The sequence below is a fragment of the Podarcis pityusensis genome, assembly GCF_964106645.2.
Source record: "Podarcis pityusensis genome assembly, chromosome: 3".
NCBI classification, from domain to species: domain Eukaryota; kingdom Metazoa; phylum Chordata; class Lepidosauria; order Squamata; family Lacertidae; genus Podarcis; species Podarcis pityusensis.
Window position 1 is genome coordinate 41,134,269 of NC_138026.1, and position 24,796 is coordinate 41,159,064.

The 24,796-nt window shown below is 41.6% G+C and overlaps 2 protein-coding genes across 7 annotated transcripts in view; one reads left to right on the forward strand and one right to left on the reverse strand.

Moving 5' to 3' along the window:
• Positions 1-10,715, reverse strand: part of ME1 (malic enzyme 1) — a 117,948-nt gene extending 107,233 nt beyond the window's left edge. Inside the window, exon 1 of one of the 2 annotated variants that reach the window (XM_080998727.1) lies at positions 10,032-10,715. In XM_080998727.1, coding sequence (XP_080854853.1) covers positions 10,032-10,145 — 114 coding nt within the window. In that variant the 5' untranslated portion in view covers positions 10,146-10,715. Of the gene's footprint in view, positions 1-8,844; positions 8,881-10,031 lie in introns of those variants that run through there. The other variant, XM_080998728.1, reaches the window with a different exon arrangement.
• PRSS35 (serine protease 35) overlaps positions 1-24,796 on the forward strand; it is a 155,301-nt gene that overhangs the window by 103,810 nt on the left and 26,695 nt on the right. For 3 of the 5 annotated variants that reach the window (XM_080998733.1, XM_080998729.1, XM_080998731.1), the window contains one exon: positions 5,556-5,609. The exons of 1 other annotated variant lie outside the window; for it this stretch is intronic. The gene's annotated coding sequence lies outside the window, so the exon portion shown is untranslated. Of the gene's footprint in view, positions 1-5,555; positions 5,610-19,705; positions 20,459-24,796 lie in introns of those variants that run through there. One more of the 5 variants, XR_013984030.1, reaches the window with a different exon arrangement.

A 24,796-nucleotide genomic window follows, 5' to 3' on the forward strand; every position in this document is an offset into this window, starting at 1 on the left:
GGACTGAAATTCCAGTTTAGCCATAAATCCTTTCAATAATCTGGACAGGAAATACTCTCTTAGCCTCTGATTTCCATCAGAAATGGGAATAAAAGGTTTGTCATCAACATGAACAGCTATACTGTATAAAGAAGGCCATATAAATTAGAGACAAATTCATGTTTCTTAACTGATAGCAACAAAAATATAAATATCATATACTGGGAGATAATAGCACATCTTGTTTCTGAATGGTTTTTATAAGATTTGTGACACAGCTGTAATGCATAAACTAACATATTATATTTGGTCCTATGTGTATCATGTGTTACAGCAGTTCCATACGAGTTTCTTCATTCCCAGCAGTGGCCACATGGCGCAAGAAAATAATAATGCTAATGCTTTATTTAGAACTTTTAATGTCCCTGTAAATTAAATCAGAATTATTATCACTCTATCACAGAAGGTGGAATAAGGATGAGTGAATGTCTTGTATAATACCACCTAGTGATGATACTAGTGGGGTCCTGATTCATAGATCAGTCTCTTAGTCACTGTTGTCTGATGGAAATGACATAGAAGTGATTTTGACACGTGTGGAGAAATGGCTGGATAGATTTGCAGAGCTGAACTACTATTCCATTTACATTTAGTTTCAGAAATATTTTATTAACAACAGATCTGGTCCAGTCTTTTTCTCCTTCCATAGTAAATCCAATTCCCTTGGCCACCTCTTGCTGTTTCTTGAGCATTCTGTCTTTATTTTGCCCTACAGTGTGCTGAATTTTTTTTATTTTTTTTAAAGCATAGTTGTAATCTTTGGTCCCAGCGTTTTCTGACCTCTATTTTGCCGCAGCTCATTAAAGTCAGCTACTGTCTGTGTAGTCAATGTTAATATCACAAAAGGGGATCAGACTTGATAGCATTGAATCTCTTCCAACTGTATGACTCTTTAAATCTCCCAGTCCTGCCATTCTTAGTAAGATGATGTGGGGCAAGCAGGCACCTGGAATATCTTTAAGTTAGATCATCCTATTATATCTTCTGAGAGTTGACAAAGAACAAAAAAAGTTGAAAGACTATTATTTTGAACTAAAGTTGTCTACCAACTTTAAGAATGCTTTGGCAGTGGAAAGGCAGGATATAAGCTTTCTTATTAGATAAGTAACTAAATAAGCAATGGAGCTGTTAATCTAAATGGTGTATCTTCAGTTCATAAAATATTATTTAGCCATTTCCCCCAGTGCTGTTAAACAGAGATGAGAATATCCTTCAGTTTTGATGATGATTTTTCGAAGTGGGTAAAGTTTTCTCATGTTAGTGTTGCGTGTTTCTTTGAAGTAAACAGATGTTTGCAAAGAAAAGTCATAGAATCATTGGAAGGGACCCTAGGGGCATCTAGTCCAACCCCCTGCAATGCAGGCATCTCAACATGTGGTGCACCATCCAATTTGAAACCATACTGGACCCTGCTTAGCTTTGCAAATGTGCTAGCAGTTTTATTGCTGCACCACTAAGAGAACTAGTTAGAAACTGTTATGAAAGGGCAAGGAAACCCATAAAAAGCTTGGCTCCAGCCTAAGAGCAGTATTTGAAGGTGTGTCTATACCATAGGTCAGACTTACTGTATTGCTGGATAGTACATGTTTCTTAAGGTAGAACAGGGATTAATTTCTCATTACTGCTAACATGCTGGCTGGAGTTCATTGGAGTCAAATAACTGATGGACAGCACCATTTTGGCTATCTCTGATTCAGTGGGAATTCTAGTTTCTGTTAGCATGTAGATGTTGCAATGCGTAGAGAAATATATTAGATATGTAGCCAATCTTTTCACATTTAATATCTTTGACTATTGTAGAGGTTTTTTTAATCTTGAAATACGCCACTGTGTGTGTGTTGTTAGTGTGTTTGTAGTGAAATTGTGCTGCTGCTGCTGCTGCTGCTGCTGCTGCTGCTGCTGCTGCTGCTGCTGCTGCTGCAGCAGTGTGTTCTAGTGGCTAAATTTTTGGAATTGTAATTGTACAGCCTAATTTCAAGTCCCTGCTCAGCCAAGAAGATTGCTGGAAATTGCTGTGCTGTTTATTGCTGGTTGTTGTAAAGATAAAATTGGAGGTAAGGAAATCATGTATGCCACTTGAGCTCTGTGGCACCCTTCTTTCAAACTGAAATGGCTCAAGACATTTTGCAGGGCAGTTTTTTCTGCTTTCTGTACTTTTGCTCACCTCTTGTTGTGTAGTAGGGACGCGGGTGGCACTGTGGATTAAACTACAGAGCCTAGGACTTGCCGATCAGAAGGTCAGCGGTTCGAATCCCCGCGATGGGGTGAGCTCCCATTGCTCGGTCCCTGCTCCTGCCAACCTAGCAGTTCAAAAGCACGTCAAAGTGCAGGTAGATAAATAGGTACCGCTCCAGCAGGAAGGTAAACGGTGTTTCCGTGCGCTGCTCTGGTTCGCCAGAAGCGGCATAGTCATGCTGGCCACATGACGCCGGCTCCCTCGGCCAATAAAGCAAGATGAGCGCCGCAACCCCAGAGTCGGTCACAACTGGATCAGGGGTCCCTTTACCTTTTACCTGTTGTGTAGTAGAATTAAGGTTCTACTTGCTGCAGCCAGAGAGGTGGGCAACAAAAGTGGCAGGTCCCTAAATCTCAAACAGCTACTTGTAAGGATTCACGGGTGTTCTTCCTGCCCTTGCCTAGAAAATGATTATATTTTTAAAAGAGTGGCCAGTCCCTTTTTTTGCCTTTTTAAGGGATTTTTGGTGTTTAGGTTGTGTACATGTGGCTATTTAGAATGGAAAAATGGATTTGTGTGCATGTTTATCATGACATGCACATTATGTCCTCATCTAAGTGGCAGACTTCACACACCCCACTTTCATTTGGATTTTCCTGTTCTGTGGATAGAAAAAATAAAATGTAAAATTGGCCCTTTGGAGTACTATTTAATTACCCCTCACACACACCAAATTACTTGAAGGGGTCTAAGTAGGAATAAAGTGGTCAGATTATTAACTAGTTGGAATAAATGGTTATTGTTATATAAGTTCTAGCTGTTGTCACATGTTGGAATATAGCTTCTCAGCCGTTTTATATCTGGTATGATTTACCATATTGAAGACCCAAGTGGCATCTAAAAACTATGTCAAAATTATTTAGAGAATAAAGCCACTTCAGGAAACTGAAGGCTGTTTGAGATGCAGGCATCTGGAATCTAGGTCAGTCCGCAATCACATAGAACAAATTCCTGGCCACTTTGGTAATATTGTTTTAAACAGCATAGGGAAACAAATGAGAAAAACCAATACTTATTCTCAGTTTTTCTCAAAGCTGTCAGACAGTACTCCCCAACTCTTCTAGTCTGTGTCACTCGAATAGTCCATCCTTCCATGTCTACACACACGGAGAAAACATGGTGTCATCACCCCACAAATTACAAACTTGTAGTGTATTAGAGGCCAACATAAGAAGCATGAATTATTGTAGGTCATTATTCTATTCTATTTTTAAAATTAACAATGTATATGTACACGCACAAATAATTAAAAACCAATACTACACATTCTACCACATTCTTAAAAATTAAGATACAGTAACATCTTAACAAACCTAGAGTAATTCATTAGACATTAACAGAGAATATGATGGCATATAATCACTAAATTTATCATTCAAAAATGAAATAATGTTGATCATTTATCAACAAACTAATTTTCATACATACAATTTTCACAAGACCAAATATAATGTATGATTGGAAACATGCCTTGTAGAAGCAGCTAGGGCATGGGCAAAGTAATAGCTAAACTAGTTCCAGGTAGTGGACAGTCAGAAAGTGTGAGAATCAATCCTCATCCTCATCCCTTCTGTAGTGGCAATACAACAAAGAAGTGTTGTGGCCATCAGGGCCACTGCTGGGGGCAGATCTTAAGAAGAGGAAACTCAATTATTACTCAGTTTTTCCAGTTCCCTGTGATTAAGATACAGAAGAGAAGCAATATTTAATCGTAAGATGGGTCAGATGCTAGTCTTACACATATTATCTGGCAAAACCAGATATCACGCTTGGGTAAGAGCGCTCCCAAACAGTTGTCTGCAAGATATTATTGCTAGTCTTCTTCTTCCTGCTTTCCTACATGCACCTCAAAACATTATGACTTTTTACACAAAAATTGCACAACCACAATCATTTTTACTAGCCTTCTGCCTGTGTTATGACTCTTTGTAGCATGTTCACAGTGTGAAAAGAACACTGAGCATTTATATAGTGCTTTTGGTGTTTATTGCACTTGCATCTTTTCAGTAATCCCTACAGTAACCTTGTAAGGTATTTTGGGATTTTGTTTCTTATGAACCCGTGGCCCTCCATATGTTGTTGTTGGACTGCACCTGCCATCAGCCCCAGCCAGCATGGCCAATAGTCATGGATCATGCAACTTATAGTTTAGCAACATTTGGAAAGTCCCTTAACTGCATCCCAGTTTTAGAGCTTCAGTAATACTGGAATCTGTAGCATCAATTGTAGCTGCAGCAACAAAGATTCATGGCCCATTTCACACCTTTGTGAATGATGAAGACAGAAAACCAAAACTGAGATAGAAACTGAAATTGCACTTTCTTGTTAACTATGACCTTGAACAGGTTTAGGCGGATGATCCTCAAAGAGTAAAAGGCATTATTTTATGTACATTAATAAAACCTGGAAGGTTAGGTTTGTTTTGCTTTTTCTCTCCTTCACACATAATACAATAACTGAAATAAAACATGCACAGTGGCCCATGCAAAGTTTTAATTTTTTATACCCCTGCTCTGAAACATTTTCAGGAGAGACATAAAATAAGCACTCACCTCCAAAAGAAACAGAAGCTACAATACCACTTCAACAGCATTTTATTGAAGCAGTATCACACTACTTTCCTGTTACAGTATTCCCAAAAGGAAATAGAATTCTCCTTAAACATTTTCTATCTTAAGAAATTACTGAAGGTCAGGCTCCCTTCCTGCCTGAAGAAGCATGAGCCAGCTCAGCAGATCTAACTTTTAGATTCCCCCTGAAAAATAGGCATTTTACAAAGAGGTTAAGAAGATTAGGTCCCACTCTGCAGAGCTTTTGGTTTACATATTGACATTCTGTCTAGACCTGGGATTGTCAGACTCTGTAAACCTTCCCCAAATAAATAAATAAAAACCCTGACCACGCCTCCCCCTAAGTTCAAGCAAGGGCTGCTGTTCATGTTACCTTAGGACAGATACACAGTGCTGTAGATAGATTTTATTCTCATAGTTCATATGAACATACATCATAAAGTATGGACACCTTCATCCTCCATCTTAAAAAAAAGATAAAGTCTTAGACAAAACCTAGAAAAATTGTTTATCTCAACGTGGCAGCTAGCAAAGATAAACAAAGAAAGTAGGGATGAATCTGTATATGAAGATCCTAGGGAGGACCTTAGAAGAAAGAAAAAATGAGAAAATAGGCTACTTCCTATACTCCAATACTGATAATCATATTAAGGCCAACACATCTACATGGAACAGTAGCCTTATGTTCACCTTTTTCATTTCCCCCTCAGACACTTTTACAACTGCTGTGGATCCAGCCTGAAACTTCCAAGCAAAAAAAAAAGGTAAAAGGGGAGATTTCAAGGGGAAAGCAGCAAGCCAGAAAGGTCTAATCACCTGCTCACACTCAGGCTTCTTGTTTACTTCCCTGTCTAAGGCCACTTTGGAAAAGTAGTCTTGTAGTCAATATTACATATGGTTACTATGAATATGTAATTTGACCCTAATAATGGGGCCTACAAAGAGATGGCACTATAATAATCCAGAAAAGAACAACCTCATAAGTTAATGTGGAATTGTAAGAGGCAGTAATGTTTTAGCAAAACATTTGAAGAGGAAACTTCCACATTAGCCCAAGGTAAGGTCCACAGATTTTAAGGCACCTGTAACTTATACAGTGGTGCCTTGGTTCTCAGACTTAATCCATTCCAGAAGTCTGTTCCAAAACCAAAGCTTTCTAAAACCAAGGCACGCTTTCCCATAGAAAGTAATGCAAAATGGATTAATCCGTTCCAGACTATTAAAAACAACCCCCAAAACAGCAATTTAACAGGAATTTTACTATCTAACGAGACCATTGATCCATAAAATGAAAGCAATAGACCAGGCTGCAATCTACTACCCAGTATAAAAAACTGGCAGTGATCTATCCATTGCCATTGGAGAGACAAGCACGCAGGGTGAGTGAAGGGGGAGTTTGGGGCGGGGAGGAAAGGGAGGCAAAAGTTCTCGCTCTGAGGAGCCAGTCGGCTTCTCTTTCCCCGCCCCCGGGCCAGCCTTTCTGGATTCCCCCCCCAGCCCCATCCTCACCTTCTTCAGGGCTGTCAATCAATTATTTGTGGATGCGGAAATGGCTGCTTTGGATTGGCTGCTTCTTTGTCAATTGGGTGGGTTATTTGTGGATGCGTAAAGAGCTGCTTTGGATTGGCTGCTGCTTTGTCAACCGGGTGGGTTATTTGTGGATGTGGCAACAGCTGCTTTGGATTGGCTGTTGTTTTGTCAAATGGGCGGGTTATTAGCAGATGTGGCAAGGGCTGCTTTGGATTGGTTGCCGCTTCGGCAATTTTGCTTGCGTCCCCCCATTTTCTTAAATTTGAGCCCCCCCCCAAAGGGGGCGTCTTATACATGAGGGTGTCTTATAGACAGAAAAGTATGGTATATCCAATAAATCACTTCTACAAACAAAAAATAAACAGGGCCCAGAATTTCATACTGTCCTCCAGTCTAACATAGCAACTCTGCAGGTGTGCTCTTAAAGACTTTCAGCTGAAATTGCTCCTCTTTGTGCAATAGCTTCCCATATTAAACTGCACATAAATAGGATTCCATTTTACTTCTTAGATCAAGAGTTTTAACACCATCTACTTTTTAAGAGATTTTTTTTACTGGATACTGGTTTGTTATTCCTACTTTTCCTTACCCTCCAAAACCCTCAGTCAGGGCTAAATGACTGGCAGCTCATTATCTTCTTGGGAACAACCAGTATCCAATGTTCTTTCCTTTGTCATGAGCTAATGAACCTACAACAAATAGCTAAAATGGTAACTGTTTGTATCTTACACAGAGGTCTTTTCTAGAAAACAGCAACATCTGATTTTATCTTAACTGCCATAGTAGAGCCAGCTCTAATCCAAACTAGTCAGCGCTTGCCCAAGGCATTTTGCTGCATAAGCCCAAGCAGCAAATGGTTTCATGCCCTAGTCAACCAGTCAAGTTATTCTGGCACCCAACATGGAAAATTCTAGAAATGCCTTTTCCTTGCAGTAAAAATATAGTGCTGTAATAATAAATCAAATTAAAAATTAGCCATCTTTTCATGACACTAAAATCAGTTGCCTGAGACTCTGCCTAACAAGTTGCTACACTCTGCCTAACAATAAGGTTGGCCCTGTGTAATAGCTATGAAATGCACAGAGGGCTAAAAACTCTCTACAAGGGGAACTTATACTCCCACCCTTTTTTAATGGAAGATGTGGGGGCAGCACACAGGTATAAATAAAATAGAGAAGATTCCAAGAGTTTATCAAATGGCACAAATTTTGAGGATGAGAGACTGCCATTCATTCCCAGTGATGTTATGAGCAGTACTGAATTGCAGAGCCACATTCTAAACAGCACTAACTATTTTATTCTGTTCTATTCTATATTCTATTCTATTAATTATATTATATTAGGCATCCCCATGGAAAGAGTAAACTGGTTTGAGGTTTTATTACGATCAAGCGGTATATAAATGTTGTGAAATAAGAAAAAACTTTTGATTGGTCAGCGGAGGTCCTGTCAGCACAACTGCATGACCCCAAACTCACCACCAGTCTGTCCCTACAGTCATGATAGTGCTATGGTTTGAGATTACCATGCAAATCTGCACATGCTCAAAGTATATCTTTCTTATCAGGGTTGATAAACTTTTGTTTGGTTGGTTCTAACATATTTGGACTTTAGAAACAGTTGTAAAGCACAGAATGGGGGTACGAAATCTGTGCTTCACAACTCATTTTTCCATCCATTAGGAACATAGGAAACTGCCTTAGACCAAGTCAGATCATTAGTCCATCTAGCTTGCTATCGTCTACTCTAACTGGAAGCAGCTCTCCAGGGTTTCAGAGAGGAGACATTCCCAGTTCAATCTGAAACAAAAGAACCTTGGACCTTCAGCATGTCAGCAGACTCTCTACCACTGAGCTTCAGTTCTAGCCCTTCCAAAAGCCATGCACATAGCTGTCTAAAAACAGAAGGGGGACATAAGACTAGTAAGTCGAGGATCTAAAACTCTAGCTGAACTACTGACTTCCAAGAAAACATGCAGAGACTATGTTGATAATCCTACATCCCACCACCTTGAAGTAATGCACAAAACTGGCCCCAAGGTAACTACGCAAAGTACTCCGTAGAGACTTCTATTCAATGGAATATATTTCTTTTCTTCCTCACCCCTTTTTTTACAATCCACCATGTGCTGTTACCCATCTTTTCCTGAGTATTAATTTCCTTTATGGTGCTTTTCTAAATGTTTTAGACAAGTTCAAGACCTTTGAAAAGATATTTAACTTATTGATTGATAAAACAGCTAAGTTGGACTTGATTCTCTCTTCCTTTTGTAACGTCCTACGCTTCTGCTTCTGTGCATTTCATACTCTTCTCTCTGCACACATGCACCCAAAAATAAGGATATGAGAGAAGCATGTCCCTTTAGTGATTTCATACTCCATGTATATTTAAAACAACACACCCCATACATCTTTAAAACAATTCTCTCTTTCTGTAACTTGTTCAGCTTAGAACAAGTTTAGAACTTACCCGACAACTGTGACCATTCATATCCAATAGGCTGGTGGAGCTGGAGCCACTATACAGTGTGTTGCCTGGACGGCAGTAGGTAATGGAGAAAAACGGCACAGGGATTTTTTAATGTGCGTCTCTTATTAAATAGTGTGGTCTGACTCTGGAAAGGCAATAACACCACTTGATCATGACTGAGGCACTCGCAGATTTTGCTGAAAGAGTCACTTTTTACTGCCAGGAACAGACAGCTGACTAGAGCCAAACTGCTGCTCCACATGAGGAAATCACGTTGTGGCCAGTGGCCCGAACAGCTTGGCTGTAGGAAAGGAACAAGGTGCTTGTGCCCTAAGGGTCAGGGCAGACACCTCTTCTAATGTTTGAAGTGGCTGTCCCTTGAACAGCAGTTTGCTCTGCCAGAGAACCATCTCCTGCTGATTGCAGCACCTATCATAAACCTGTCAAGGACAGAGAAGCAAACTGGGACGGTTGCTGTTGGACCAGTTGGCAACCCTGCGCGAGTGTAGACAATTATGAAACTTTTTGACCAGTCTGTTTTTGTATGTGTGGTGTGTGTGTGTGTGTGTGTGTGTGTGTGTGTGTATGAGTGTGTGTGTTTGCACAGATTATAAGGCATAAGCAAATAGCAGCACCGCACCATGTCCAGCTTGCATTTGAACAAGAGATGGGGAGTGGGAAGATTAAAGGGACGAATAACTCGGCATAAAACTCCCCGGGGACTCCAGCGTGGGTTTGAGCTTTCGCGCGCGGAGAGAGGAGGGTGTTTTGCTGCCCCGCTTCGCTTCCTCTCCCTACGGCTGCAGGAAAAGGCGAGAGCCGAGCGCTGGGGCGGAGCCAAGGCAGAAAAGGCCAACCGGCTCGGTTACAGCGACGGAGAGGGAGAGCGAGCGTGGAGGGGGGAAAACAACAACACCAACAAACCTCCCTCCGCCGGCAAAAACTTCCCGGCGCAGCGTTTGCAAGCCCTGCAAACTGCCTGGGAAGCCCAGCCCACTGAACCGAGCACGATTCACTTCCGAGGGAGAGGGGGGAACATATAGATATATCTCGTGCATCAAGGGTGTGGGGTGGCGGGAGGATGTGTAAGTTGATGCCGGTCCCCTCACGGCTTTTTCGCGCCTCTCCTCGTTAAGCGACCCTCCGACACACACACACACCCCACAGGCCGACTCCATTTAAGGTACCTTATTGAGAGAGGGGTCCCTCAACACCTCGCAGCCCCTCTTCTGGGTCCACACGGGGGGCAGGTCTTGCCCCTGACAGGGGGGGCTCCTGGCGGCGGCGGCGGCGCCTTCCATCCCTGGGGTCAGTCAGCGGGAGGCGGGAAGGAAAGGCGGTTGGCCGGGCGGTTGGTGGTGACGCCTGTTGCTCGTGCTGGGCGCTCACTTGTGGCTGCTGCTGCTGCTGCTGCCGCCTCCTGTGCCTGCGGACGCCTCTTGGGAGGACAGACTGTGAGGGAGAGGAGGAGGAAGGAGGAAAGAGGAGGAGAAGAATTGCCTTCACAAGCCGCCTCCTCGCAGGGGTCAGCGGGGCACGGGAAGCCGCTGAGTCACGCTGAGGCCGCGGGGGAGCCGAGCGAGGCTGGGCGTGGGGGGCTGTAGGGCAAATCAGGTCAGGTCAGCATAGAAAGACCGTCGTGGCCTGTGAGGGTTTGTGGTAAAGGAGGCCTCTCCCCCTCCCCTCCACCACCTCGCCCGTTTATGGCAACGCACTGCTGCTGGGCCCCCTTTTGGACATGCACCGAAATCAAGTGGCGAGGCCTCGCCGGGGCCAGGCCCATCTCAGGCAGGGGTTTTGATTCGTGCCACATGAGGCCAATGCCAACAGCATGCGCTGGGAGCACGGTTTGCAGGCAGAAGGTTCCAGGGTCAGCCCCTGCATGTAGCTCCTACTTGAGGAGAGAGGAGTCTCCTAGACTGGCGCTTATTGTGGGATCATGCAAGTTTGCTTCTTTATTTGTTTTTCAGCATCAATGCCACATCAAAGGTATCAAAATGGTAGCGCACATTCCCCCCCCCCCCATTTAATGCTGGTTAACAGGAGTGACAACTTGGCCCCATGGGTGCATGAGGCCACTGCATAGCCCTGGCACTGGAATTTGTGGGTGTCTGCCTCCTTCATGGGTGCTGGGGCATCCATGCTGGTGCCAACTGCTGTGTAAAATCAGATCGTTTAAAAAAACAACAGTTGTCAACATCTATTCTGGGATATCTGAAAGATCTGTTCAGATATTATGGGCTTCCACACAGGACCCTGTTAACAATCAATTAAATATCACAAAAACAGCAGCATCAGTTGATTTTTAACAGATTTTTCCAAATCAAATTAAATTGGGGGTGAGGAAATGTGGATACTGCCAAAAAACAATAACAACAACAAACAACCGTGCATCCTCACCCCACTCCACAATCTCTTTCAACTTGTGATTCCCAGCATCATGAATTTATGCATCATGTTGTGTAGCCATTAGTAGCCTTCTCTTCCATGAATTGGTCTAATCCTTTTCTAAAGCCATTCAAATTTCTAGCTATCACTACTTCATAAGGGGGTGGGGTGGATCCATAGTTTAATAACTACCGTGCAAAGAAGTACTGTACTTGCTTTTGACTATCTGGAATCTTACAGCATTCAGCACAGAAGTATTTTGAGACAGAGCAATGTACTTTAATGATAATTAACTGGCTTTTATTCACACCCTGAATGTGGAAAACATTGGTCCTTTATGAATTGCCTGTAAATACACTTTCATAATGGTACAATGATGTTTCTGTGTAAATTGAGCAATTAATCTCTAGGTTTTTCTGATTAGCATTAGCAAAGGAGGAGAGTATTGATGGATCGAGCATTTCTACAGAATAGATTTGCATTTTTATAAAGTGTCTTACCTGTTTGGCAGCTTTCTTAAGAGAACAGCATTGGCAGCAACATGAGACACTAAGAATGCTTCAGGAGAGCTGTTTGTCCCAGTGACAGTGGTGCTTCTGAAAGTGACCAGCAAGCCTGACACCCTCAGGCCACACAAGGACAGTGTGAGTGCCCACTCTCATCACTGCCAGTCCACTGACAGTAGCAGCAAATGGTTTGTATCTGCAGCATGAGGAAAGCAGCAGACAGCTGGAAACAATCTTGTGCAATCATCAGATGCAGTAATTGAATCTTGAATTCCAGGAATGGGAAACCTGTGGCCCTCCAGATGTTCTTGGATGTGAGATCCCATCATCCCAAGCCAACACGGACATAGGTCAAGGACTGATGGGATTTGTAGTCCAGCAACATCTGGAGGGTTATGGACTCCCCCCATTCCTGTTGTACCCAGAAATTTTGCTGCTTATCCATTGAGCCATGAAAATCAAAGGCCATATCAAGTTCTTTGCACTGTTGTTCATATGCTATCAAACATTTCCTGCATCAGCACATTGTACAGACTTTAACCTTTAAGTATAATAAAGCAAAGTGTTTTCTCTTTTTTATGACAGTGTTTTCAGACAATTTTGCACAGTTCTGCACAAATATATCTGCAGACCCAGACCACAGCTGTCCTGAGCAGCCCCTTTGGTATTCACCTGCATTCCTAATAGGTTCAGGAATTTGTCTACATAGATTTCATCTGAATAATGACTTCTACATTATTAATCTGGCAATGTCAATTCAAGTGTAATATATAATAGCAATAAAAGCTAATCTTCCTCAGGGGAGCTAATGTTTAAAAGTGGTTACATAAAGTAAGAAGAAACAATACCCAACATCACCAAATATCCTCAAAGGTGCTATGTTAAGCTACTGCAAGGCCCAGAATTAGGGAAGCAGATGACATATCAGGAACCAGAATTGAGACCTCCCAACTCACCAGTGTTACACCACCAATAAGGCACCTTGAGGGTAGCCACAAGAAAGCTAGTAGGCTGGCACATTTCTGAGGCTGCATGCTTACTTGGGAGCAAGTCTTATTGAACTCCGTGGGACTTTCTTCTAAGTAGTCATGTGTAGGATTACACTGTCAATATTCCATGTCTAAAAACTTGATTAGACTTTTTTATTATTAAAGGGGGGGGGTTGTATCAGGCAGTTAGCATGGCTGACAGGTACAAAATGAAAAGCATGAGATACTGTTACTGCTACTGACCATTTTCCAGACAAAGTTGAATGCAAAGGAAAGCAGATGTTCCTTACACTTCTGCCTACGTTTTAGGAAAATACCAGTTTTCCAAAACTCAAACCTCATTTCTCTAGTGACAGCCTAAAAAGGTCCCCTGAGATTAAACTACTTTTCCTTTCTCCTAATTTTTTCTCTCATAGAAAAGAAATGGCTATCCCATACGATCTTGGCCTACAGTTTTCAGACCATATCTCCCTGTGTGAGTTCCCATAGCAGCTGTGGTCTGCAGGTTAGGCCTTGCCCCAAGTGCCTCTGCTTTCAGAGGTAAGGGCACTATGAAGACTCACCCAAGTTTCACACGGTTACTATCAATAAAAGGATAGTAGAAATAATGGAATTCAGAATGGGACAACTGCTTTTCCTAAGAGCAGTATAGCAGATCTTTTCAAATGCAACATCCTCTTGATTATTATTTGTTGCATGGCTGTGGAATAACCTTCCCCCACATCAAGATGGAAACAAAGAGAAATTAGGATGAGTTAAATCTGTGGGACTCTGTAGGCAGTCACTGGAGAGATGAATAATCCTGAGTTGGCCATAGAGATGTGCTTGTAGAATGTTTTGCTTTTAAATATTTAGCCACTTTGCATTAGGCATGATAAACAATAGTTCTATTAATTATATAATGTAGCAACCCTAAAATTATGCTTTCATATTATGTTTCATGCAACTTTTTCAGAACAGCAGAATATATTTTAAAATAAATAAATAAAAGAAATGGGTTTCATGGGAAATGGTCCTTGTAAAACAACAATCCATTTGTCTTCTTTAAGAGCAAGATTTGTACAAGACCTTTACAACATTCCTTTGGACTTTTAATTTGAGCAGTGTTAAATGTCTTTAATCTTTCTGTGTTGACCTTATTATGTCAGTGAAGCTGAAAGTCTATACTTACTAAAATATAAACTTGCATAATGAAGCAAGTCAGGATATGTATTCTACATATTCTAGCCACCTGAAGAACAATACTTGAGTAATATTGTTTGCATTTGCTTGTAAAGAATAAATACTCGAAAAGAAATAAAGTTGCACTTGCTTGTATCAAGAATAAATACTTGAAAAGAAATAAAGTAGCATGGAGGCTACCAAAAATAGACATGTTCTTTGCCTTACCTCACCCTAGAAGTGTTTTAAAGCAATAATAATTTATATTTCAACCTTAAATACCATTTACAAAGAAGGACTGAGCTCAGTTGTGGTTTACTTCCAAATTAAGTGAATTTATTAGGAGAGACTTAGATCCACCCCACTCTTTTTTTGTTTTTTTAAAATTATTATTTAGTGAGTTATTTGTAGGTTTGGGGTTTTGTTTGTTTTGCTGTGATACTATCTCACTTCATAGTTAAGGAGTCCAGTGACTTTAAACTAAAAGTCATTCTTATGCAATCCTGAAGCTGCTCAATCAGGATTTGGATGCCTTTTCCTGCCAAATAGCTGTGCTGGTTCATCTTGTTTGCCTTGTTTTGAAGGAAACTCGACTACCAGCTGACAGGGGATGGGGGAGCTTGTCTTGCTACTTTGGCAGTACAATTTCCATTATATGGAACAAGATAAAAATAGGTCTCCAAAATGGTTACTGATAACTATTTACCCCCATGATGACTTACTTGTTTACTTGGTATGGAAAACTGGTTTCCAAAGGCATTTTATGACACACCTGGTTTCCATACAGTATTTTGCTTGGGTGCAAGTGGATAAAAATCATCCTACCATACACTTAGGTCTTGCTTCTCATATGGTATCATGTACACTGTGATAAATAATCATAGGATTAATGGTTGTTTATGGTCACTCAGAATTATGACCTGCTTTTGTAAACTCCGAAATTAAGTTTTGCTCCCTTTGCGCTCCAAAACAACATCAGTTAACAAAGATAAGAGTATAGAGATCTTCAACTTCTAATGCCAGTCATGCACATGCAGATACATTTCTTATGAAATTTAATATATTTGTTTACTGCACACCCATAATCTGGATAATCCTTTGATACATAATGTGATGTGTAAACTAGCACATGAAAAGAATACTCAGTAATAACATAAGAACGTAATAATAGCCTGGTGGATCAGGCCAGTGGTTAATTAACACATATTTACAACTGCATCTAGATGGAGAGGTCCAGAGCATTCACATCACAAGAGAGTCCTTTGTTGCCTTCCTGAGAGCAGCCAGCCCAGCTCCACAAGCACATCAATCAATATACTGCCCGTACCTCGTGGTGATGGCTTCCTCAGCCCCGCATGGTGTTTAGCCCACTTCCTGCTTCTTCCCAGAAACCCTTGCCAAAGCGCAACTTCCCCTTCCACTTAAATCACCGTTGGCTGTAGCCCTGGCAATGCCTGAATTTCTCACCATTCAGAGAATTGGCAGGAGCATAACAATACAACTGTTCCATTTTTCCTTTACATGCTTCTTGTCAGTAATTTTGCATGCACTGCTGTTTTATGGTTCAAGGCCTCTATTCTACAGTGACATTTGTTCCCAGAATCTTGCACACTCAGAGATAAGGCACCCACCTCCTTCGCTCCAGTGTATGACCACCTGAAATTCTTAGTGTGGAATATGAACCCTGGGTTGCTCCCCGCCCCCGCCCCCAGAGACAATGTACCGTATTTTTCGTCCTATAGGGCGCACCGGCCCATAGGACGCACCACGTTTTTTTTGGGGGGGGGAATGAATAAAAAAAATTTATTTCCCCCCCAGCCGCGGCTGCAGCCCAAAGCCTTGTGCACACCTGCCCGAAGCACGGGGCGCCCTCCGGAGGGCTCCCCGTGCTTCGGGCTGCAGGCTGCCGCCCCAAGCCTCGCGCGCCCGGCGGGACCTCCTGCCGGGCGTGCAAGGCTTGTGGACACCCTCTGGAGGGCTCCCCGTGCTTTGGGCGGCAGGCTGCTGCCCGCAAGCCTTGTGAGCCTGCGGGAACTCCCGCCGGGCTTGCAAGGCTTGCGGATAGCTTCCTGAAGCCTGGAGAGCTAGAGGCATCGGTGCGCACCGACCCCTCTCACTCTCCAGGCTTCAGCGAAAGCCTGCATTCGCCCCATAGGATGCACACACATTTCCCCTTCATTTTTGGAGGGGGAAAAGTGCGTCCTATGGGGCGAAAAATACGGTAAGGCAAAAGGGGATTTCAACTGGATTACTTCATACTGGACCAGAGGATTACTTTCCAAGAAACTCGCACAAACTAAGTAAATAGGCATAGGATCAAGCTGCAGAAGATATAGGAGTTTAAAAACATCTAACTGTGAAAAGGGTTTAAAAGGACAAGCAGAATTCTTTTTAAAGCTAACAAAAATGAGAGGAAACTAGAAGGGAAAATCCCCACCCTGCTTTCCCTTTAAAACCTTTTTCATAGGGTAGCTCACTGAAAAAAGGACAAGGCCTTCTACTTTTTATCCTTGGTCTATGTTTAACCTGCTCCCACCCTATGTATGTGTTTTAACTGACTTATTTATCTGCATCATTTGAGAGGGATGAAACCATTACTAAACTGAATATGTACCTCTAGTTGTTTTGCTTATGAGGACAGCTTAGGAGCCAAAAATTTGCTATGTTCTGTAGTGGCACCCAATAAATATGTATGTACTTTGCATGGTTTCCTTACCAGACAGAAGACCTTCTCAGTAGTGGTGCCCACCCTGTGAAATGCCCTTCCATCAAGGAGATAAGTAACAACCTTTAGAAGACATCTGAAGTCAGCCCTGTACAGTATAGGGAAGTTTTTAATGTTTAATGTTTTATTATGTTTCAGTATGTGCTGGAAGCCACCCAGAGTGGCTGGGGCAAGCCAGTCAGATGGGCGGGGTACAAATAGTAGTAGTAGTAGTAGCAGTAGCACTATTATTATTCACGGCCTAGGACCCTCGTACCTACGGTATGCCCCACAGAGGACCTTAAAGTCCATAAATAGCAACACCCTAGAGGTCCCGGGCCCTAAGGAAGTTAGCTTAGCCTCAACCAGAGCCAGGGCCTTTTCAACACTGGCTCCGGCCTGGTGGAACTGTCTGTCTCATGAGACCAGGGCCCTGCAGGATCTGATCTCTTTCCGCAGGGCCTGTAAGACAGAGTTGTTCCGCCTGGCCTTTGGCTTGGAGTCAATTTGATTCCCTCCCCCTCTTTCTTTTTTCCTTTCTCCTCCCGTGATGAGGCTGCATTTTAATATATTAATGTTGCATTTTAATCTCGTTTTTAAAGTTGTATTTCAATCAATTTGTTTTTATTATTGGTTGTTAGCTGCCCTTGGCTGGGGAGGGCAGGGTATACCGTAAATAAAATTTATTATTATTATTATTATTATTATTATTATTATTATTATTATTACTACTACTACTACCTATGTCATCTGCAATTTGATGCTATCCATATTTTACCCAGAAGGTACAGAACTCAATTGTAAGTGTGCATAGGCTTGCACCTGTAGAGTCTTAGTAATCCCATGGATTGACCACTCTTTAAAAAACGGAATCTGCAGCTTGATTTGGAGACACTAGCTGGTGATAATCCTTTTCTCAACACTGTGAAAAGCTTCACCCATCAGCTGAGCAATTGAACTGAGCAGATTAGCAGTGTTGCAATATCAAGAAACCTATGATCATTCACAACCTTATCCAAACCTAACAACTTGCACTTGGCTGACACTGTTCCTATTTGAAGTATTTCACAAACATGTAATAATTCCATGGTGGAAAGCAATTTGTAATGTACTGAGTTCTGCACCTCAAGAGGCTACACCCAGGATTACAGATAGAAAAAATTTCAAGTGTTTTGTGCAATGGAGAGGCACAGGCTTGCATCATACACTAAGGTTACCAGATGTCCCCATTTCTACTAATCAGTCCCCATACAAAATCAATTGAAGTTGAAAAGTGTCCCCAGATTCATTGAAAAAAATCTGGTAACCTTACCATAAACTGAAGTTATTTTTGACATTTCCCTATTAGTAGTTCCTACAGCAGATATCCAAACTGCTGAGTTTTAAACAGATGTTTGGCTTGAGAGCTGCTGATCAGGAAGTAGCCTTTGTACACAAAAAGAGTCTTTATTCGTGTGTATAGAGTATTGCTAAGTATTTAAAGGAGTTAGGGCACATGTCCATGACACAAATTGTGTATGCTATTTTATACTGTATCTGTAAATAAGATTTTATTGTACTAGCCAAAGGCCATGACAAAGCTGCTATTTCAATTGCACAATCGTCTCTGGTCAAACTAATGTGGAAGGTGGCATGGGTAAGTGTCACTTTACAGAGCTGCTCCAGACAACCTGTTCAGCATTCAGCATTCAGCATTATTCAGCATTCATCCTAATTTGCTTACACAAAGTTTAGCAGTGGTAGACTAGAACTGTGTCCAGCCTGTCAGTATTTTGCAGGGACAGAAGCAAGTGCATACCAGAACTTGAGGTTTGTGCAATTAAAGTCGATTAAAGGGCTTTATCGCCCTAGCACAACAAATCCACTTTTAAATAAAAGTTGACTTTTTGCAGTTGGGAAAATGACAGAGAGATGAATTGGAAAGTGTGGGATCAGCAAATGACTAACACGAAGACATGTAAGCAACCTGCAAGCAAATGAATGCTCACGGTCATATAACTCCTTTCAAACAAATCAAAATGTATGCTCAATAAAGACTGGATCTAATCTAACTTCTGTATAAATCTGACTGTTCAATAAGTACGTCATTCGAAAGAGTGTGGTCTTTATTTTTATTTTTTTATGGGGCAGTTATTGACAATGAAAATCTTGCATTCCTCCCAGTTTGCTTGTGGGTATCCATGTGCAACCCAGTTCACACTTAATGTTTCTTGATGTAGTTGTGGGAACTCATGAGGCCAATGCCAATGACCGCAGAGAAATGGCAAACTGGCCCCCAAATGGTGAAAAAAGCAACCTCATTATACTATGTGCAAAGACTTCATAACATATCAAGAGCACACAGTATCGCTGGAGTTTAAAAATGTACCACAGGGATTACACCACTGCTGTAATCCACCACCACTGCCACCGCTGTTGAGATACACAACCTTTCATTTTAAACTGTATGCAAATAGAACACCCATGCTGAATGATGTAGGCAAGATAATGAGTGAAGTGGTTGAAATAAATTTCATTTCAAGAGAATTTAAATTTCCATGCATAGCTGAATCAAGAAAACACATCAATGCTAGTTGAGATAATTTCCAACTCTTCTAAGGAGGCCCAGGAGAACATATTAATGGGGTTGTAAAGGAAACAAACCAGAAGTTTGCCAAGATACAGGGTGTGGAGACCTCTAGAGCTGTCCTGTATTTGTACACATGGAAGAAAAAGCACACCTCCATGCAAATCTGTGTGGGAACATACCATCAGTGCACAGGCAACCTTTAGTTATTTTAAACATTTATTTCTCAATCAACATATTTAACTGAGGCATATGTGCAGTACAAGCACCTTTCATAAGGTGTAATTATTTGTGTTAAACAAATGCAATGCAAATAATACTCAAACTTTTTTTCCTAGTTGAGCTATAGTGATGTGTATGTGTTTAATCTCCTGCATGATTCTAGACCTGTGTTGGTGGGACTTGTTATGTGAGAAATCCAGTTGCCAAGTGTGTGTGTGTTTTATGGCACATCATGGCTAAAATACTATAATACTAATAACTTCTGTATTGTATTTATTATCTACTATATATTTTGGAAAGTAGTTTGTCTGCTTCTTCCCTATAGGTTTGGCCACCTCTTGAGAGATCATTGCCAAACTCCGCACGAGGGTTCCTGAGATGGATATCACTAAATTTGACAGCTTGTGTCAATTTGGACAGCTCTGAATATACTGTTGCCCAATTTAGCATGACTGTTCGAACCTGCACTAATTTGAATGCCTCTTGAGATATCATCTCTAAACTCTACATGAGAGTTCCCATGGTGAAGGTGGCAGTCTCGGTGCAGGGGGTGGGGGCGGTATGCGTGTGTGTACACACACAGGCCTAAAACTCACAATTTACACTATCCATTTAAAAATCACAATATTTTTAGGTTTCTTTGAATTTCTGGGCAGCGCTGAGCACTTCCTGTTAGTATAATATATATTATAAAATTGCACATAGTTCAGTGTTTCTAAAGCAGTGGCCCTCCAGATGTTGTTGAACTCCCAATGCCCACCAGCCATTTCTAAACCCAGGCTGGAGAATCCATGACCCTCCTTTGCTGGTTGAGGCTTATTGGAGTTGTAGTCCAGCAACCCTGAGGGTCACAAGTTCCCTGCCCCAATATATCGCAACACTATATTCTTCAGAGGGCTATTTCCAGGCTCACGGTATGGTAACTTTGCATTTGTCCTCAGAGAACAAGACAAATGTTACCGAAATATTTATGGTGCTTATATTTTACAGCGGGAGCTGCCAGATCCCAAGGCACATGGACTTTTTGTGCTCTCAAGTTCTTAAGTAATTGCCAACTAAAATAAAAAATAAAATTTTATGCTGGTCTGTCCCTGTGTTGTCAACAGAAATGAGAAGTGCAGGCCCTCATCCACAAGGAAATCCGGAATGAGTTATGCTTCATTGTGGCAGGTAGGCCTGGCATTCCACAGCAACACCACTAGGCTGCAAGCACCACATCTTGTCAACCCTGGAGATGGCAGCACCACCCCCAACCATAAGAATCCCAGTACATTTTCTCTAAACCCGACCAATGATAAAAAATCACAAATGCACTGGTTTCTCCCCACAGTACAAATGGAGTATACATATAAAAAGGAACTAACCAATTCTCTCTTGTTGGTGAGGAGACAAGACACTCACCAGCCATTTGAGCTGTCTGCCTAGAGGCACTAGCACTAGTCAGTCAAACCTCTCTTCCCTCCCAAAAGGTTCACCTAAAGCTCTCACCAGGAGCAGTTATCTTCCAGTTCCACAACAAACCAGCACAGCTTCCCACCTTGGCTTTCTTGGGCTTCCTCCCAGGATCAGCCTCTTTAAGGAAGGACCACCTGGACCCTTCTCTGTGATTTTTTCAGCACCACAGGCGGAGCTTTTTATCCATAATATTTATTTATATCCATAATGGCATTTATGCTGTCTCTGTTGGAATTATTGCTTTTTAATTTAATTTTAACCAGTACAAACCTTTTTTATATATAAAAAAGCATTGTTTGTTTGTAAGCCATTTGTTCAGTGCTAATATCGTATTCTTTCTCTGTCAGGAGACTGTTGTCCTCTAGATCCTAATGCTCTAAGACAGGAGTCAGCAACCTAAGGCCCATGGGCCGGAAGCAGCCCACGGAGGTCTTTGACTGGCCCATTAGCCGCCCCCGAACTGAGCGGCCTGTTCTCGCACTGCGCTAAACCGGCACAGCACAGCGCAGGGACTTGCTTCCACTGCGCTGAAAATCACATCTGCGCAGATGACAAAAGTCGTGTACGTGCGATGTGGCCCACAGAGGGATCTCCACAGGACCGATCCGGCCCAGGCAAGATAAACCTTGCCGACCCCTGCTCTAAGAAGATGATCATAAGGGAGCACTGCTTTGCAGTATCCATTTCTGCTGCTTGTAACTTTCATTGATGGAGATTCTCCAAAAGAAAAGAAAAGTTTTTTTTTATTTATTCATGTACAGTGGTACCTCAGGTTACAGATGCTTCAGGTTACAGACTCTGCTAACCCAGAAATAGTACCTTGGGTTAAGAACTTTACTTCAGGATGAGAACAGAAATCACGCGGTGGTGGCAGCGGGAGGCCCCATTAGCTAAAGTGGTACCTCAGGTTAAGAACAGTTTCAGGTTAAGAACGGACCTCCAGAATGAATTAAGTTCTTAACCCGAGGTACAACTGTATATGTTTTAGAATATGCTAATATTTTAAACTTTTTACTATCTAGCATTGGACCTCTGCTGAAAGCATGTGACCCGCAAAAATAAAAAATTGTTTGGCTTTGGTAAAACTGGCCCACTGACAACCCTCCAGTTTTAAAGAGATGCTAAAGCAGTACAACGGAATGCTACAAAGTATTGTTAAAAACAACAGCAAAGGGTAAAAATGTAAGTTTCACAGACCCACATAGAACAATGTGTGATTTCTTTAACATTAAAGTTTCAATTAGATTTTACTAGGCACAATAAACTAGGCAAGCAATGTGGCCCACTTTACTGAAAAAAATTATCTAAATGTTTCTGCTTTTAAAAACACATTATATGTTCCCAATGCAAGTGTGAGCTGAAACAGCTTTCAGATCTGCCTCACTTGGATAGCTACAGCACAGCAGCAACAATAAGGAACTTTCTTGGAATATATGCAATTGCAGTATAGCATTATTTAAGCTAACTGTATGTGCAGCAGTTTAAGCAGGTTATGAGAACGGAAAGTCCTTTTGGCTGCAACACATTTCAGAGCTTAGAAGCTTTTTCACAAAAGGCACACTATAAAGGTTTTTGGGGCCAACTTGTCTATAGTTTTCACAATTTGTCTACACAAGTTTCATTATAGTCAATGGCAGCCACACATACAACTACACACTCTTACACAGCATTGGCCGGAATTTGACCTTACTGTTTGTGCTTTTTTTGGCTCTTGCTCTCTAAATTGAGTTGCTACACTTGAAGCTAAACACGTGTTTTTCTCCCTCCCGCCAGCCCACTGGAAGGTGCAAGCAAATGGCACATATTTACTCCAGCCTTCTCTTCTGGGCTATGCTAGGCCCGTAATGTTAGGCAAAATAATCCAGAATGGCTCAGCTGTCCAATAAATCCAAGTGGCTTCTTGAAGCAGCAACGTTTTTAGGGGCTTCTATAAAGCTGCTTCATTTTAAAGCATTTCTACACCACTTTACATTTAAAATTTATAATCTCAAAGCAGTTTACAACCCCACTTAAAACAACAAATAAAGCATTACAAAATATAAAAATAAACCATTACCGATGAAGGCTGCATTAAAACAAAAACAAAATTTAAAGCAGCGTAATTAACAGAAAAACAAAATATCCTTTTAATCATAAAACCATTACAAATACAAAAATACAATCAAACTCTAATAAGCAAAATCCCTGGCAACTACATAAAATAAGTGAAACAGAATACACCCTTAGCAACTAAGATACACCCTTAGCAACTAAATAGATGATCCTCACCCAACCATTTATGACAACACAAATGTCTGGTCTATAAAAATGCATTAAGCACAATTTACAAGCAGATCATTCTCCCACCTCTAACTAGGTGGGAGAATATATACACAGCAGCATAACTGCACCTTCCCTGTGTCTCACCCAGGTAGAGCTGTGCTCTCTGCTGGGTCAGTCTCTCACATAGACTGGCATTAAGCAACTTTGAAACGCACAGAACATGGCAACCCAGTCTCTCACTCTGGGCAGCAAAAAAGCAATTGATCCAAGAGATGTACCCAAGACTCTGTTGCAAAGGATGCTGCAACACATGCATGGGCACACAACGTTTGGAAATAATCACACTCCAGTGTGACAGTGCGTGGGATTCTGGGATGCCCCTCTTGGATGGTGTAATGCAGCTGCTTGAGACGCAAAATATATTGGGCCCAAACTGTAGCCCAACCAGAGCTACATCTCACTTCCAAGCAAGTATACTTTGGATTGCAGCCCTACAGAAACATTTTAAGGATTGTACATTGCATGTCTTCATGCTGGTAGCACTAAAACCAGTGTTTGAAAAATACAACACATCATTATGTGTAATGTTTATCCTGCTTTGAGTCTCGCTTGTTTTATTCTAAACAACACATCACAAATTGCTATGACAAAATGCATTTCTAAATTGTGACATAACTTCTGTTTAGAATAAAGAATAGCTTGCACTCATACAAAACTGGGCATAAATTCTGGGCATAGGAATGCTCCTTTGGAACTGAATTTATAGGATCTGATCCAGTTATTACTTAAACATAAATTCTAGATTGAATTCTCAGTGGTAACTTACCAAGACTACATTTGGCTTCAAATCTTCTGGTATGCTTAAATTGTTCCCATTTACCAGGGACATTTATGTTTTCTGGAGCTGGTCCCTGATATATCATGCCTATTTTATCCTTATTTTTGCTTTTGGGGGATGTCTTGTTAAAATGTTTATTGAAAGTTCTTATTCCCCACTGGGCACATCTCCTCCTTCATGTTTTCCCCATTAACAGCACCATCTTATATATATATATATTTACTCAAGTAGCTCAGTAGTCTTACACCTAGGTGTTATTGCAGCCTACATCTCCTGAGTGGGAAATATTTACATCTTGGCTCTCATGCACTTGGTGTAAATATAGGTGGATTGTGCATTAAGTCACTGTGCAGGCCACAGCCAGATGTTTCACACACTGAAACTGCTGGAATACATTTTGAACCATTGACAATACCGTGGGGCAATTTTTATTTTTCATATCTTCAATAAACCTTGGCTAGAACTCATGGTTAGCAGGGAGAGACCTTAAGCATGAGCTCAGGGCTCAGACAATATGCTGAACCAAACTCTGGCTTAGAATAGTGCAGGAGTAAAAAAGATCAGGGAGGAACAAAGTGCCTGAAAGCTGCCCTTTAGAAGCCCATGTGTTCACTAAGTCCTCCTCTCCTCCCCCTATGTGCCCCCTAAATTTTGCTTCCCCCCCAGTCCTCTGGAGTAGTTTTGGGCATGGTGTACAGCATGCATGTTGGCAGGCAGGCAGGAGTTTCATTGCGCAAGTGGAAGTCATTCTGGCTGCACAAAGATTTAGTTGAAAACTACTACCCAAGGATCAGAATGAAACAGTTGCATTGATTTATCATTGCAAAATTCACTGGCAACAGAGGAAGAGGAGGAAGGGGG